The following is a 17229-nucleotide window of genomic DNA, read 5'->3' on the forward strand; positions in this document are numbered from 1 at the left end:
GTTGACTATCCCTACCAAGTCAACACTGGTCAATTCTGGTCAACAGTCAATTTGACCGGACTCGGCGAGTGCACTAGAGCGACTCGGCGAGTTTAAGCGTTTTCACCAACTCTCTAGGATTCTCTTTTCAGACGTCGAGTACTCCCTTGAGTTGACGAGTTTCACCTGGTCATGAATCGCGGGGCCACCGCGACCCAACTCGCCGAGTTGCAAGGACAACTCGCGAGTTCCAGCTCGACTCAGTCCACCTGTCAATCCCTCTCTAACTCTCCGTGACTCACTGAGTCAACCATAACTCGGCAGGATCACTCGCTGAGTGGTTAAGGACAATCTTCATGCTACTCGCCGAGTCTGTTCTTCAAACTCGGCGAGTCGATGCCATGCATCAACTCAATCTTGCTTCTAAGGTCAGATCCGCTGCATACATTCATAGATCTGGCCCTCCCAAGCTCATTTATCACGTAAAGTCATAGTCTTGGCTACCATGCAACACTTACAAGGCTCTTTTTGGGGAAATGACCTCTAATATGGCGACCCTAGTCTCCAACCCAAAAGGAAGGACATAAAGCATATCATTTGGGACTTTCTTGACTTGCTAAGGTCCAAATCTAGGTACCATATCTCCATGGGACCTCTCACACTTCATTTACAAAGCAAATAAGGCAAGAAGAAACCCTAGATTTGACCATATCAACAAAAACATGGAAATAAGCTCTGAAAGATACCTCAAGAAGCTTCCCTTGGCAAAATGGAAGTAGATCCAAGCTCCCAACTCTTCTAGCTTGACTTTCCCCCTTTCTTTCTTGCAAATACACACGAATTTGGTGAACAATAGCCTCTTATCTCACTCACAGGAATCCTTAGCTGCTTTGCCGCTCTCAAGGATCAAGGTGGCTGCAATGAAGGGACATAAGGTCCTTTAAATAGAGCTTAGGACCGGGAAATTAGGGTTTCATCATACAGCACGGACTTGCCGAGTCCATCCCTTGGACTCGCCGAGTCCAGGCGCGAACCCGCGTCAAGAACCGCGACCCTACTCAGCGAGTTCGAGCTCCAACTCGCCGAGTCCCCTCACAAAACACCAAAAAAATATGCGAATAAAAGATACCTGGAAATTCGGGCTGTTACACTTAAACTATGGTTCCAACACTTGGATGTTTCTATTACCTAACCATGACTTGAACCCTATTTCGAACCCATACAGTATTCGCATTGTCCATAGAATTGTTCACAACAAAATACGAATCACACATGGTTTAACCACTGATACCTTGGCTCAAGGCTTACATGACCCTTGTTTCCTTACAATAGGACTTGAAAACCATGAAGAATGAACCATTAAGCTTAAAAAACTCAACATAGCTAAAAAAAATCAACTTGATATTTATTACTGAAAACCGTGAAGAATGTTAACTCTAATTGTAAAAAAATGTCAACAAGCTATCCATCATAAATTATTAAAATATTAATTTTGTATACCTACGAGCTACAGTTGCAACACTCGGATGTTCCTATTACCTAACCATGACTCGAACCTTATTTCGATCCCATACACTAATGGCATTGTCCATAGTTTTGTTAACAACAAAATACAAATCCCACATGGTTTAACCACTGATACGTTGGCTCGAGTCTTACTTGACCCTTGTTTCCTTACTATAGGTGTAACATCCCGACTTCCAGGTATAATATTTAATTAATTTGTATTCTTGTTACTATAGGTGTAACATCCGAACTCCCTGGTATAATATTTAATTAATTTATATTCTTGCTGTTAGATCAACTTGACGAGTTGGAGGCCCCAACTCGCAGAGTAGAGAGTGTTAATGGTCACGTAATTTTTTGAGTGTACTCAGTTAGTTGGAGGACCCCAACTCGACGAGTAGGAGCTGAGTGTGAAAACCCTAATTTACAGGGTTTGTGTCCTATTCAAAGGACCGTAAGCCTTCATTTCCACCTCCCTTATCATCTTAACACTCTGAGAGACACCCTAATTGAGCTATATGCTTGTAGTAGAGAAAGAAGGGCTAATATTGCATATTAAAGTGCATTTTTAGAAGAAAATTGAGGAGAAAAAGGCTTGGGATGAGAAGGAGATCTTGGATCCATCAATAATATTGTGTTCCGATCTTTATCAAAAAGTTCATCATTTATTGGTTTTTGTCTTGCCAAAAACTAATGCATTCTGGAATCCCCAAATAGACTAAAATATAATAATGATAATTGTTGTGATGTTACGTTTACGTCATAATGACAATTGGTGTGATATTACAATAATTTTCATTATTACGTTTTAGTTTATTTGGGGCTTCCAAAATGCTTTACTTTTTGACAAAAAAAAAGCAATAAATCATTAACCATGTGGGATTCATCTTACGTTGGGGCTTCTATATTGTTGTAAGGAAACAAGAGTCAAGTAAGACTTGAGCCAATGTATCAGTGGTTGAACATGTGAGATTCTTCTTCTATTGTTAACAACACTATGGACAATGCCATTAGTGTATGGGTTCAAGTCATGGTTAGGTAATAGGAACATTCAAGTGTTGGAACCACGGTTTAAGTCATGGTTAGGTAATATGGACATACACATGATCAACAAGGATTTTTTCCGTTTTTATTTGGAGATTGAAAGATTATCATAGAGTTGTGAATGGATAATTTTGGAAAAATGATGGAGTTAACAAGGCTTGTGAGTGAAATTTTTATTGTTGGGTTTGACGACACTGACAAAAACACATGGTGAGTCTAGAAGGGGATAAGAAAGAAGACGTGGAATAGTACATATGAAATTAGATCATATAATATATATTAATTTAAAGGTAATCTTCAAAAAAGTCCAAATATTTTGGTTTATTGGTAATAAATAATGAAAAAACCCAATTTTTTGATTAATTAACGAAAAAGCCCCAAAACTTGGATTAATTAACGAAAAAAGACGAAATACCGGCTAAATCTGTGAAACCGGTCACAAAGGGTTAATCCGAAGTTTTAGTCGGTAATATGTCCTTTTTGTAAACAATATTTAATTTGGGACTAAATTATAAACTGGCATAAAATATTGGGATTTTTTCGCAGATTTCCATTTATTTTTAGCCCTTATTTTTAAATGATTTAAAGTTTTTGCAAAAATCATAACTCTCTCATACGAACACTAATTTTGGCATTCATTTTACCAGAATTTCCATTTTAACATGTGCTCCGTGTTCTGAAGGCGTGTCATGGCGTGCGCTAAGGCGTGCCATGGCGTGAGGCGTGGATTCGTCATTACGAAAAGCCTCGTTACATTGTTGTTATGTGTCACGCGTCACAGGGCGTGATATGGCATGCCATGGCATGTTATGGCATGTTACTGCCTGTGTTTTTTCATTTGAGATACGTTTTTTTTTGCTCGTTGTTATGTCTTTTTCGAATCTGAGATACAACTATTGTGTTTTTTGTTAACTTTTTGTTATTAGTTATTGATATAACACTTCTAAAAACTACTTATAGTTACTATAAATTTATGTTTGAGTAGTAATATAATTATAAATTAATATAAAATTGTAGCATTGCATCACACCTTGAAAAACGATATGGCTCGCCATTACTCTGGATTGGTCTTGCCACCACACCACACCACTCTCCATATAGAACCTTGCGAGTACTATAACTTTCCTTTTGATGACTTACCCAAAAGTCAACCATTTTCTTCATAGCTTTTCACGTTAGTATTTTTTAACTACACATATGATTTTTAAAACTTATAAAATTCATCTCTCCATCATATGAACTTGGATTTTTACCAAGTTTATATTTTTGGAATTGGGTTGACACGTACATTCTAAATATATAATAAAATATATATGTTTTGAAGCACTAATTTTTACAACCTACGGACGATTCAGTTGATTTTTCCTATTTATCTTACTATGAAACTTATATTTTTGTCATATATATATATATATATATATATATATATATATATATATATATATATATATATATATTATGTATTAAGCTTATTATCTTTGACATTTGTCACTTTTTGTAAATAACAATCGGTGCCAAAAGTCGCAATGGTTATAGTGAGCTTCGAAGAGACAGCCGAAGACTCAAATGGAAATTAATGATGTTATTTCTTTTAAATAGGCGGTCTCCCATCTCTCTCTTACTAATATAGAGGACTCTTGGTGGTCGGTGTTATCTAGTGATAGGAATTTTCGTGTTTGTTACTTGAGGTCGCTTATTGAATCCTTTTTTACTGATTCAATGCCTAATGCCATGATTTGGTTGTATCTTGTTCTTCTTAAGATGAAATGTTTCATGTAGAGAGCTTGCATTGGATGAACTGCAAGTGCTCTATTGTATTGAAGTGTACATATCAATGACCCTTCCTGCCCCTTGTTTTCCGATTGTATTGATGAGGTTGGGCATCTTTTCATTGGTTGTGCCTTTGCTCGAGAAGTTTTGGGCAAGATTTTGAGGTGGTGCAACATCTCGACTCATGACTTTGTTTCCATAAGTGATGTTGCTGCTTTTGCAACAAAGTAGGCGAATTGCCCAAAAAACTGGAAGAGATCCTATTCGCCATCATTTACTAGTTATTTTGGTGCATTTTAAAAGCAATAAACGACAAAGTGTTCAAGAAAAATTGTACTTTTCTGGATAAATTGGTTGATGAGGTGATTACTTTAGTTTTTAATTGGGTTAAACATAGAGGGTGTTTTGGGAATTGTAAGTGGGTAGATTTTTATTGCTTTCCATTTACTATTATGTAATTATATTTTTTGTTTTTACCATGCATAGGTTCATTTTGTGTAGTGGTTTCTTAGGCTAGTCGGTATGGCTTCAGAAAACCATTCAACATTCTTGGCGAACACCAGGTCGAGGCCTCAGCACGCTGAGCTCAACTCAACAATTTGGCATAAAGTTACAAATAAAAGACAATACCAATTTCTATTTTTAACATTTGTTATTCAAATTCCATTTTTTTAAAAAATGACATCTTTGCAAAAAAAAATACGGAATTTCAAAATTGAAACCGTTTTTTCTTTCAAAATTTTAAATTTTAAATCCTCAATTTTCAACTATAAGTACCATAATTCGTATTCTCTCTTCACCCCATTCAAATCTCCTTAGTTCTATTCTCTTAACTTTCTTGTTTTTTTATATTTTCTACAACTCTATCATTAAAAATGACTTTTGTTTGGTGTACTGAACAAGAGATCTTATTCACTCGTTCATTGATTAATGTAGCAGAAAATCCGACCTACAATGAATGCCCTTCGACTACTTTTTAGAGAAGAGTCGTCGATATATACAATCGTCAAACCCTAAACCTCGAATAAAATATATATTCTACGCCATATGGAGAAATGCACACGCACTCACAATTCGGTTTACCATTTTGTTTTGTAGAGTAATGCATGAAGCTAAAAATGGGGAAAACAAAATTACTTTGCTAGAAAATTCTGTTAAGATTTACAGTGTTAAAACTGACAAAAATTTCATGCTTGTTCACATTGTGAGACAGTGCTCTAAATAGGGTCAAATTTGAAATCTTTGTCTTGTAATTTCTAGTGGGTTGTGTGTTTGAATTTTTAATGTGATGTTTTTGAATTTCTAATCATCCTGAAATGTTTTTAATTTCTATGTTTTTTTTTTGTTGAATTTCTATTAAAAAGAATAATGTGTTTGAAATATTTAATTTCTATGTTAATTAAAAAAAGTAGCACCACAAGTGTTGCAAACCACAACATAAAAATTCACGTTTTGGTTTAAATGTGACAAATATAATGTAACATTACGTGTAATCGGGGCAAATATCACAACACACCCAAGATTTATAAATGCCGACCTTTCCAAAAAGAAGAAAACTGCATGGTTGTCCGAACAAGACTTTGGTGTAACTATTTAGTAATATAATAGTAGGGCTACAAGCTAGCTGCCTGGGGCTATTTAGAATGTAGGTGCAGGGCTTGTATATATTCTATAGAAATGGTTTCTTAACTTCACGTTCTTCAAACGTTAGACTGGCACCCAATAATGGAAGCTCAAGCTACTCTTCTGTTACCAGTTCCCTCGGCGACCACAATCTTCAAAAGCTCTTCACCGATAATTGTGAAATCACAATCACGAATCCGTACCACACGTCGCAAGTTACTAGCCTCCCACCCTTCAGCCATCGCACCGAAACGGGAGAAAGATGCTAAAAAACGGATTGTTGTAACGGGTATGGGTCTCGTCTCCGTCTTTGGGAGTGACGTCGGCACGTTCTACGATAATCTCCTAGCGGGTGAGAGTGGAATCAGTTTAATAGACAAATTTGATGCTTCATCATTCCCAACAAGGTTTGGTGGCCAAATTCGTGGATTCAACTCAAATGGGTATATAGACGCCAAAAGTGACAAGCGACTTGATGATTGTCAAAGGTATTGTATTGTTGCGGGGAAAAAAGCTCTTGAAGATGCTGGTGTTGGGAGCCACGAACTCTCCAAAGTTTGTAATTTCTTCCATTTTTCAAGTTTCTAATCATTTGATACATTGTGTTAAAGTAAACTCTGATGGTTTGCAGATCGATAAGGATCGTGCTGGTGTGGTTGTGGGATCAGGATTCGGAGGTGTTACGATCTTTTCTGATAATGTCGAGTCTCTCATAGAGAGAGGTTATAAGAAGATTACACCGTTTTTCACACCTTATTGCATTCCAAACATGGGCCCGGCCTTACTTGCTAAAGATCTTGGCTTTATGGGACCAAATTACAGCATCTCAGCTGCTTGTGCGACATCCAACTTTTGCTTCTGTGCTGCTGCTAATCATATCCGTGAAGGGAAGGCTGATTTGATGATTGCTGGTGGGGTCGATGCTATCCTTATTCCCATGGAATTGGGAGGTTTTGTTGCTTGTCGAGCGTTGTCTCAAAGAAACCATGATCCCCAGACTGCTTCTAGACCATGGGACAAAGAGAGAGATGGGTTCGTTTTGAGTGAAGGTGCCGGTGTTTTGGTAACTTTACTACCTGCCTTTTCTTGACATTTACTTCAGTCTTATTAGTTCATCTTGTTGGTTTAATGTGAAAGTTGTTCTCCTTCGTTTGGAGGTAATGGAGAGTTTAGAACATGCAATGAAAAGGGATGCTCCAATACTTGCGGAATACTTAGGAGGTGCAGTTAATTGTGATGCTTATCATATAACTAATCCGAGATTTGATGGGCTCTGTGTTTCATCTTGCATTCGAAGCTGCCTTGTGGATGCTGGTGTGTCCGCAGAGGAGGTACTTCAGTTTTATCTTACTTATCTTCCGTTTAAGCAGGTTGAAATTGCAACTTCATGCATTATCTTGTGGACCTAAATCTTGTTTGTAGGTAAATTACATCAATGCACATGCAACTTCAACAGTGATAGGAGATATGGCAGAGGTTAATGCTCTCAAGAAGGTGTTTAAGAACACCGAAGGGATCAAAATAAATGCCACTAAGGTGAGAACGCCCATTGTCAACTTTATCTCCTCAGTATCAGCTCGATATTGACATTTTCTTATCTTGTATCTTTATTCAGAGTATGATTGGGCACTGTATGGGAGCAGCTGGAGGTCTGGAAGCCATTGCTACAATCAAAGCTATTCAAACAGGATGGTTGCATCCCACCATTAATCAATTTGTATGTGCTACTTACATTCGAATTTGTTTGTCTTTTATCATTTGAATTTCATCTTCACGTCCTCATTGCAACTGTAGAACCTAGAACCTGCTGTTGAATTCGACACAGTTCCAAATGCAAAGCAACAGCATGAAATCAACATTGGTGAGTTAGTTTCTCTTAATTTGTCCATGGTTCAGATGTCATCTTTAATAAAGTTAACTTGTTCAACCTCTTTTTTTATATATGCATGCAGCAATTTCAAGTTCAGTTGGTTTTGGTGGACACAACTCCGTAATAGCATTCTCGGGATTTAAAGCATGATAATATGTTCATCTATAATTTCTCAAAAACATCATGGCCTTTGAGACATTTGTTAAACTGTCAAATGTGATCCCTGCATATTTAAAGAATATTGATTTTTGTTACGTATATGTTATGATTTTGATTGAACCCTATTTTTGCTTATTCAATTTTATAAGGATGAAAACTTTGTATCAAATTTGCATCCCATACCCATACCCTACCAAATTTAATTGTAAGATACATGTTTTCAAATCATGTTTTGTAATGAATAATATTATGAAATATTATGTGATATTGAATATTGGGTTTTAACAAATAGTTTTTACTAGAAATAAAGTAAAACTATATTTAGAATCACTTGTAAAATATTTAAAGTTTTATAAGATTTCAATATAATATTGAAATTTAACGAAAATATAAAATTTCAAATAAGTAAAATTTTATTTTTTAAAGTTGTAGAGAATCTCGTTAGAAACATTTAGGCGAAAACCTCATCGAAATCAAAGATATAACGAATAAGTTATAACTATTTGAAGTTTCGCGACAGAACCGACACGACACCGTATGACGTAAAAAGTGAGTTTTCAATAAACTACTTTTTAGCCCTTATGATCTAAATAAAAGTTGTAGTATTCGTTAAAACGAGAATTTTCATAACAAGAACATCAAAATCTTACTTCGTATGAGTAAGTTATGATTTCTAAATTTCGATATAACAGTAGTCAACTAAAAAATCGAAATAAAGATCTAGTGATTTATAGCCGACGCAACCTAAACGAGAATCTAAGGTCTCGTCAATAGTAGTACAACGGTAAAAAGACAGACAAAAACGGACTTCAGATGAAGAAGTTATGAAGTTTTAACGGACTTTTCATGTCCTGACCCGTTAAAAATGTAATATTAAAATGAATTCCAAATTAGCCGACAGAGTCTAAACAAAAGTTGTAGAGCGTAATTTCACCTATGCGTGCATATAAATAACGGACAAAACAGAGTTCGTATGCAAAAGTTAAGAACTTTACAAGTTTTTAGCACAAACTGCGAAAAATGGTCTGAATGGGGTATGCCTAGCATTAGCATGCGGGGTCAGAAGTCGGCCACGTCCTTCTCTCTTCGCACGAGGCACAAGTATCGGATAAGACAGCGGCGTTTGAGCCCAAGTTCCGATCTGATGACACATCGCATGTACGTAGTCGCGTAGATAGCCACCTCGCAGTACACCCAACGTACACAGGACTTACACCCAACGTAGTCAGTAGCTTCGGTCCCTTATAAATAGAGACCGAGGGTCTCCGGATTTATGTTACATTCTCTTATGTCTCTCACTCTCTAAATCCCCCTTTACCCACTTTTAACTCCCAAAAGCTCCAGTATCATTCCCGACACCCGAAGCAAGCCCCGATACTTCGAAGTTCCCAATAAAATTATATTTTCAAGTCGATAAAAATCCCCAGTTTCATCACAGAAAGTTAAATTTAAAGCCAAAGTGCTGCCCAAATTATCATTTATTCCCCGGTTATTTCACAGTGAGGTCAATATAGAGACAATTGTATGTTATGTGTTATATGTTTAACGTGCTTTCCCATGTTATTATGATAATGAGCTATACCTTAGTCCACGAAGTGCATAAGATAAGCATTACTTGGGTACTGGTATGTAGCCTTTGTCCATGAAGTGTATGACATAAGCATCACTTTGGCATATCAAATACAAAGACATGACTGAAACCCTATGTATCCTAGTGAAAGGATATTCTGAAACTTTGAAGCTGATTATTCGTTTTTATGGAAAGCCTGTCATATGATACTCATTTGTCTATCTTGTTCCTTGTCCCTCTTTGCTTCTGTCATATTGATATATGACATAATGTTATATTGTAACTGTTATTGAACTCACTTAGCGTCACCCGCTTATCCCTCTCAATGTTTAAACTATTGCAGGTGATAAGCATCCAACGTAGTTTTGTACTGGTAGAAGATGTAGAATAGATAATATTATAACTTTTGTATTGTATTCCTGGGAAAGTATGTAATATGTGTAAAACTTTATAAAAATCTAAATAGCCAATTTGTATCCAGTCTATGTATATAAACTATCAATGTTATATAATGTTTTATGAATATGCATGTAGCATGTTTTAGGAGTAATAATATTGTGAAGTATGAAAGTTTGGATCTTTCATAAATATGGTGTACTTTTAGAAAGAATGAAGTATCTTTCAATCATGGTATCAAAGTAATAGTTTAAGTGAACTAAATATCACAGATTTGTATTTAGACTTAAACCGTTGGAAGTTCAATATATGAACGGATTCATTAGGAATATATGGATACAAACCATAGGAAAGATTTAAGTAAAGTATTAGGTAATAATATATCATAATATTCTAAATACTAAGTTGCTTCAAATTTTTAGAAGAATGGCTGAGCAGGAAGGTAGCCATACACCAAAATTGGGTGTAGATCCTAAACCTGGTGAAGTAAATACTCCAGTATCCCCTGGAGAGGAGCGACTCTTGAGGAACACAAGAAGGATAATGACAAAAGGAAAGAGAAAGCCACCTAAGAATCTTCAAAACGAGAGGTGAAGCATCTCTCTTTCAAAGATTTCAAGAGTAGTGGTGCTATGGAGTTTTCTGTTGCCATTAATCCTATTGTTGTTCTTACCTGGATACAGAATACGAAAAAAGTATTTTGTATGACTCGTGTGATAAATGAAGACAAAGTTAATTATGCCTCCGCAATGTTCACCGAAGAAGCCCTTGTCTGGTGGGAAGCTCTTAAAGAGTATGATAAGGAGAGTTTGTCTTAGGGAATGTTCAAAACTCGCTTAATAGAAAAGGGTTGTCCTATAGATATGAGAAGAAGATTGGAGAAGGAATTCCTTGAAATTAAGAAAGGAGGAATGACCGTGAATGAATATGAAACACAATTCAATAAAAAAAAATACGGTTTGCTACAAAGTATATTCCAACTGAAGATGATAAAATTCAGTTATTTACGGAAGGATTATGGTATGAAATGCACGATTTTGTGAGTAATCGGGATGTTCTATCATTTGATAAAGCTGTTGAGTATGCCTAAAAACGCAAGCATGACTTAGAGATACGTGGTACCACTGTTTCTGTCTCATGGCATCCACGTATCGATCGAACTGTTCCAATTTCCTCTATTCCACCATCTCAACCCATTCGAACTGAACTTAGCAAGCAAGTGCAATCTCATAATGCCTCTCGTGGCCGCTGTAGGTCACAATCTTTTTCTCTTCAATCACCATCATTTTGAAATTGTGGAAAGAATCGTTTGCGCGAATGCATAATACAACAAAGATCAGTGGTCTGTTTTGGATGTGGAGAAATAGGCCAAAAGAAGCCCGTTTGTCCAATGAAGGATGTTACATGTTTTGCTAGTGGTATTACTGGCCACAAAAAGCGCTTATGTCCTACTCTTACTAGTCAGGTGAAAGGGAGTCAAGCTTCTAATCAACAACCAGCGTGAAGTCAAGATCATGTTCAACAACCAAAGAGTACTCCAACTAAAAAGCAGGAGGTGTCAAAAGCCAAGGGTCGTGCATTTCAGGTGATGGGGAGTCAAGCTTTTGTGACTCATGAATTTGTGCACTCCTTTCAAATTGCTTGCTATGCACTTGCACACCATTTCACGTAGATACTGTGGGAAGTATATCGTTACTTGCTGATAAAATCTATAGGGATTGTGTCGTAGAAATTGAAAGCTATAATTTTCTTGCTAACCTGATTCCTATTTCCTTACCCAAATTTGATATTATTCTCGGCATGGATTGGTTGTCAAAGAACCATGCATAACTCTTGTGCTATGAAAAGATAGTATGCATTCCCATTGAAGGGGACAACCCAATTTATGTCTACGGTGAACAAAGAAACTTAAAAATAATCTATTTCCTAAAAGCTCGTAAATTAATAGCAAGGGGCGTTCTATCTATAAAGCTTACACCATTGATATCTCAAAAGAAGAAAAGAAAACGGTAGATGATGTTCCAATTGTTAACGAATATCCTGAGATTTTTCCTAATGATTTGCTTGAACATCCTCCGGACAGGCAAGTAGAATTCCGATTTGACCTTGTGCCCGGTGCTTCTTCAATTGCAAAGACCCCTTATCGTCTTGCGCCAACTGAAATGAATGAAATGATGATCCAACAACAGGAATTACTTGACAAAGGATTTATTCGATTGACTACCTATACTTGGGGTGCTCCAGTATTGTTTATAAAGAAAAAGGACGGATCGATGTGAATGTGTATTGATTACTGTGACCTAAATAAGGTGATTATCAAAAACAAGTACCCAATACCTCGCATCGACGATTTATTTGATCAACTTCATGGTGTCATCGGATTAGTTATTTCTCGAATATTGATTTGAGATATGGCTAATATCACTTGAAACTACACGAGTAGGATGTGCGAAAGACTGTTTTCCGTACTCATTATGAACATTTCGAATTCCTTGTCATGTCATTCGGCTTGACAAATGCTTCTGCCGTATTCATGGATATGATGAATAGGGTATATCATCCAATGCTCGATAAGTCTGTCATCATATTCATTTATGATATTCTAATTTATTCAAAATCTAAAGTTGATCATGTCGTTCATATTCATGTGGTATTAGAACTTCTTCGAAACGGGAAACTATATGTTAAATTCATGAAATGTGAATTTTGGCTTCGCCAAGTTCAATTTCTCGGCCGTGTGATTTCTGGTAACGATGTATCCATATATCCTATCAAAATCGAAGCCGTTCAGAATTGGAAACCACCTCATAATGCTTCTGAAATTCTCAGTTTCTTGGGTCTTGCGGATTATTACCAGAGATTCATTAAAGACTTTTCTCGTATAGTTGTACCTCTCACAAGTCTTACACGTAAGGAAGAAAAGTTCGAATCGGGTGAAGCCCAAGAAAAAGCATTCTCGACTCTAAAAGATCTTTTGACTGATGCTCCAATCTTGTCACTTCAAGAAGGTGATAATGATTTCTCCTTGTACAACGATGCTTCTAGGTTGGGACTCGGTTATGTGTTGATGCAGCATGGTAAAGTGATAACATATACCTCAAGATAACTGAAAGAGTATGAAAAATATTATCCTAACGATGATCTCCAACTCGCTGCAGTGCTATTTGCCATAAAACTTTGGAGACATTATCTTTTTGGTACAAAATGCCAACTATTTACCGACCACAAAAGTCTCAAGTATATATTCAGTCAATAAACATTAAATATGAGACAACAATGAGTCATGGAGCTGATTAAAGCGCTATTGTATACCGACCACAAATTTCTTAAGTATATATTCAGTCTCAAGTATCGAAGCGCTATTGTATATGCCCTTATGTATTTTTTTTTTACTTATGTAATCCATATAAATAGGTGATAGGTACTAGAGTTAGAGTAACTTTTGAGCCTTCACTACTTTTACTCTAAACCTTCTCTATATCTTTCAGAAGTTGTAATTGTGCCATCCAGATCTTATTTAGTCTGTGTGTTCATAATTCCATCTAAACTCTGATTTAATTTCTTACACTCGATCTTTTAAAAAAATTTGTTCTTGAGTGATTTTGTTCTAAACAAAAGTCTTCTTGTGTGAAGAAGTCTTAACTTGTTCAGGCATTTTCTTATCAGAAGACGTTGTTACCGAAACTTTTTATTACTTTTGTGTGTCAACACTATACCATTAAACCTTGTTCCTTTCTTTAGTCATCGAAATTCCTTCTTCTTTTCGAAATGTTTTGAATTTGTTTTCAACAGTGCTTTGAGTTGAGAAAAATCTTTCTTTTGAAATAACTTTTTTGTCCTCAATAATAATTTTGTTGATCTCCTATTGTACATTGTAGCCATTTCCTAAGGTAGCAAACACTTGATTTGGAAAGACAACATCATCTGTGCACTTGAAGTTTGGATACACCACATAATTTTCTTTGAGATAATGGGGACCATTTTCCTTCATTACCTTTTTAAATTTATCTATTTTGGCATACACTTGGTCAACAACAACTCTTGGAATAATTGTGTCACCAGAGTCAACTTCGTCATCATCATCATTATTAATCTGACTGTCTTCGATTATTACATGATCATGGTCATAAACTTTCAAAGTCGAGGGTTGGTCAATGTTGTTCTTAAACAAACATTCATCACATATTTCTTTACCCTTGTTTATAGATGTCACACCCCAAAACCGGAACGGCAGAAACATTCTGGGGTGGAGGACGTTATGTCAATTATCATAACATATGTAGTACAATAATCAAAGTACAACAACCATTGCATTAATAGTAATAATTTTACATAGGTTACATTTAGTAGTAACATCAAGTAAATACAAAGAATAACACAGAGTGCAGCTTGGTACAAGGCTGTCTTCATAAAAGCTCTCGGAGTGTACTTGTTTATTGTCGACCTGAGAATACAAGTTATTTTGAAAACGAGTATCAACATTTTACTGCTGGTGAGTTCATAAGTATTTAATGACATTGGTATAAATACGCGTTTTCCTTCAAAATAATCATATAAAAATATAGTGGTTTAGAATTTATAAAGTATTAGAATCTTTCCCAGAAAATCCCATATTTTCTAATAAAAAGTAGTCTTCTACCAAGATGCAATTGTTTTATGTTTAAACCGAAGAGTATCTCTACTAAAAGCAATCTTCTACCAAGACTTGACCATTTTATGTTTAAGGAGTATTTTCCTCCAAAAGTACTATCATTATCAAAATATAGTTTATACTTTAAAGAATATATGAGAAGATCACAAGTAAAAGTAATAGAGAAAATATTATTTTACTTTAGCAGTAACGTTGCTGGCTAAAAGTAAATGAAACATAGACTCCAGGTGGTATGGAATGAACCAATACGCCTCGCAAGGTCTAAAGAAAGAAATACAGACTCCATGTAGTATTGAATGAACCAATACGCCTCGCACAGTCTAAGAGAAATAAAAGGCGGACTCCAGACGGTATTAAGCGAACAATACGCCTTGGAGTGTCCAAAAGGAATCTTTAATCCGACGTAGGTTTATTTACAGATTTAAAATGTGGCCTAGTGTATAGCTAGGAAGATATATAAGGATTATTTTATATATAGAAAATATCATGATGATACTTATTACCTTAAAGCCATGAATTATAAGGTAACTCTAGAAATACTCGTAACCATACTGATTGACAATCGAATACTTGACGTCCTGCCGGCGTCGGAGTGAATGTGACATTTGTCATCCCTTGGCTTGGTCGGTTGGGACTATCGCTAGCAGTCAGGATGTAGGAGAGTCTATCCTGTATAGATCTATACACACAATGCCTGCTCTCGCTCCAGGAAACTCAGGTTACCAACTTGATAATGACGAAATCCGCGTCATGAGGATGCATCTCGTATTTTAATTTCTATAAACCTTTCCTTTTACTAAGAGTATACGTTTTAGAGTATAAAGATCACTATGTTCTCCTTCATGAATGTTATAGTGGGTTTCTAAACTATAGTTTACCTGAGAGGTTATCTAGAACTAGACGCTTTTGCTACCCAAAGATGATGAATTCTACTGATAGAGATTGGATGAATATATATGTATACATGATGTATAATTAATACTTAAACGACCTTCGGACGGGTAACCATTACCCTAAAGCCACATCAAACAAGGAAAAGGAATTACGGCGAGTTAGCCTTCCTAAGCCATTTAAACATTACTTCTATAACTATACATATACAGGCATGTGTTTAACAATACAAGAGTATAACATAAGTTTTGGTAAAACCTTTAGCAAAACTTGTAAATAAGAATTTATCAAACTAAAAAGGGATTTTTACACTTTATTAGAGATTTGGAAAAAATATTTGAAAACACATAACTAGATGAAGCAGTTTATCATGCAAAAATATATAAATAATGATTTATGACTTGATGTCAGTATATAAAAAAAACAAGATTGGAAAACCTTTGGCTGAATGAAAACAGTTTAACATACAGAAATCTATTTGCTAGGCAGTTATTATTCACATGCGATTGATATAATAACTTACTAATTCAAGTTGTATCCCCCCCCCCCAATAAAATCATTTAAAATCATTTAAAAAGGTGAATTAAGGGGAATGAACTCACCTGACGTGGGTGATTCGGATGAACGGACGATATAGGATGCTAAGTGTCAAGTGAGGACTTGACCACACACGTAGATCCTATTTCATATGTAATGATACATTTAAGTATCTAATTAGTCATTTAATAACTAATTATACAGGTAAAGACATCCTAATACATGAAAACACTTTACCAGAAGTGCTAGGAGTATCAAGGGTTGCATATAAAGAGAGTATGGCCTCACATTGGAGTTTACTACTCAAATGGTGGCCCTTAGGGGTGTTTCCGATTTTAAGACCACATCCCCCATGAGTTTACGGCCACAAACTCAAGGTAATGGTGTCATTGGGTGCTCAAAGGTCTTAAACTACTCAAGGAATTATGCTAGACACAAATCAAGGGCTATGGAAGTGATTGCGGCTTAAAATGAACCCCTTGTGGAGTTTACGGTTCTTGCACCACTCCTTGGGGAGTTTACGGTCGTAAACACATGATTTTACGGCCGTAAACTCATGTTTGCCTCTTACTTATGTGTTTTGGTGTATCTAGGTTAAGCATGCAAAGTTCTAGTCACTTATTCAACCCAAAGAAGGTGTTAAGGGCATCAAAACACCCTTTTGGGGGTGTTTACGGTTTTGGGAGGTCCCCAAACCATAAACACATGTTCTTGGGGGGTATTGGTGTTCAATCCATGGTTTAACATGTATTCTAAGCAAATAACTTGATGGGAGGAGTGTACTTACGATCTAGGAGCTTAAATGATTGATTTTGGCCCAGGAACACTACTATGTTCTTGGTGTTCTTGAAGAACACTTGAAGATCTATGAAAAAGACAAGATTTCAAGGATGAAATCATATAAAAACACTAGATTAAGTGTTATATAAACGAATCTAGCAAGAAAACACTTACATTTTGGCGTATTTGACGGGAAAGTGATATGATACTTGAGAGAAAACTTGGGTGTTCTTGGAGTTGGAAGTGAAAAATGAGTTGAAAATGACTAAGTGTCATATTTATACCCTTTGGGTTTTACGGCCGTAAACTCCACGTTTACGTCCGTAAACTCCAACTTTTGGAGTTTTGCGACTTACGTGATATACGAAAAACTCTAAAGTATACTTCCCTTTATTTATCCGTTGACGAATATAAAATAAAATAATAAAATGGACTTAAACCGGCCAAAAATGT

The 17229-nt window shown here is 36.0% G+C and overlaps 1 protein-coding gene across 1 annotated transcript; it reads left to right on the forward strand.

The window, feature by feature from the left end:
* Positions 1-6010: 6010 nt before the first annotated feature.
* LOC145042272 (3-oxoacyl-[acyl-carrier-protein] synthase I, chloroplastic-like) lies at positions 6011-8216 on the forward strand. Its single transcript, XM_078990677.1, has 7 exons — positions 6011-6477; positions 6554-6985; positions 7080-7253; positions 7345-7458; positions 7538-7639; positions 7717-7783; positions 7875-8216. Exons 1-7 carry the CDS (start codon positions 6025-6027, stop codon positions 7940-7942), a joined length of 1410 nt encoding a protein of 469 aa, XP_078846803.1. The 5' UTR covers positions 6011-6024; the 3' UTR covers positions 7943-8216.
* The last annotated feature ends 9013 nt before the right edge of the window (positions 8217-17229 follow it).

The sequence above is a fragment of the Lactuca saligna genome, chromosome 1, assembly GCF_052625555.1.
Source record: "Lactuca saligna cultivar CGN05327 chromosome 1, ASM5262555v1, whole genome shotgun sequence".
Lineage (NCBI taxonomy): Eukaryota > Viridiplantae > Streptophyta > Magnoliopsida > Asterales > Asteraceae > Lactuca > Lactuca saligna.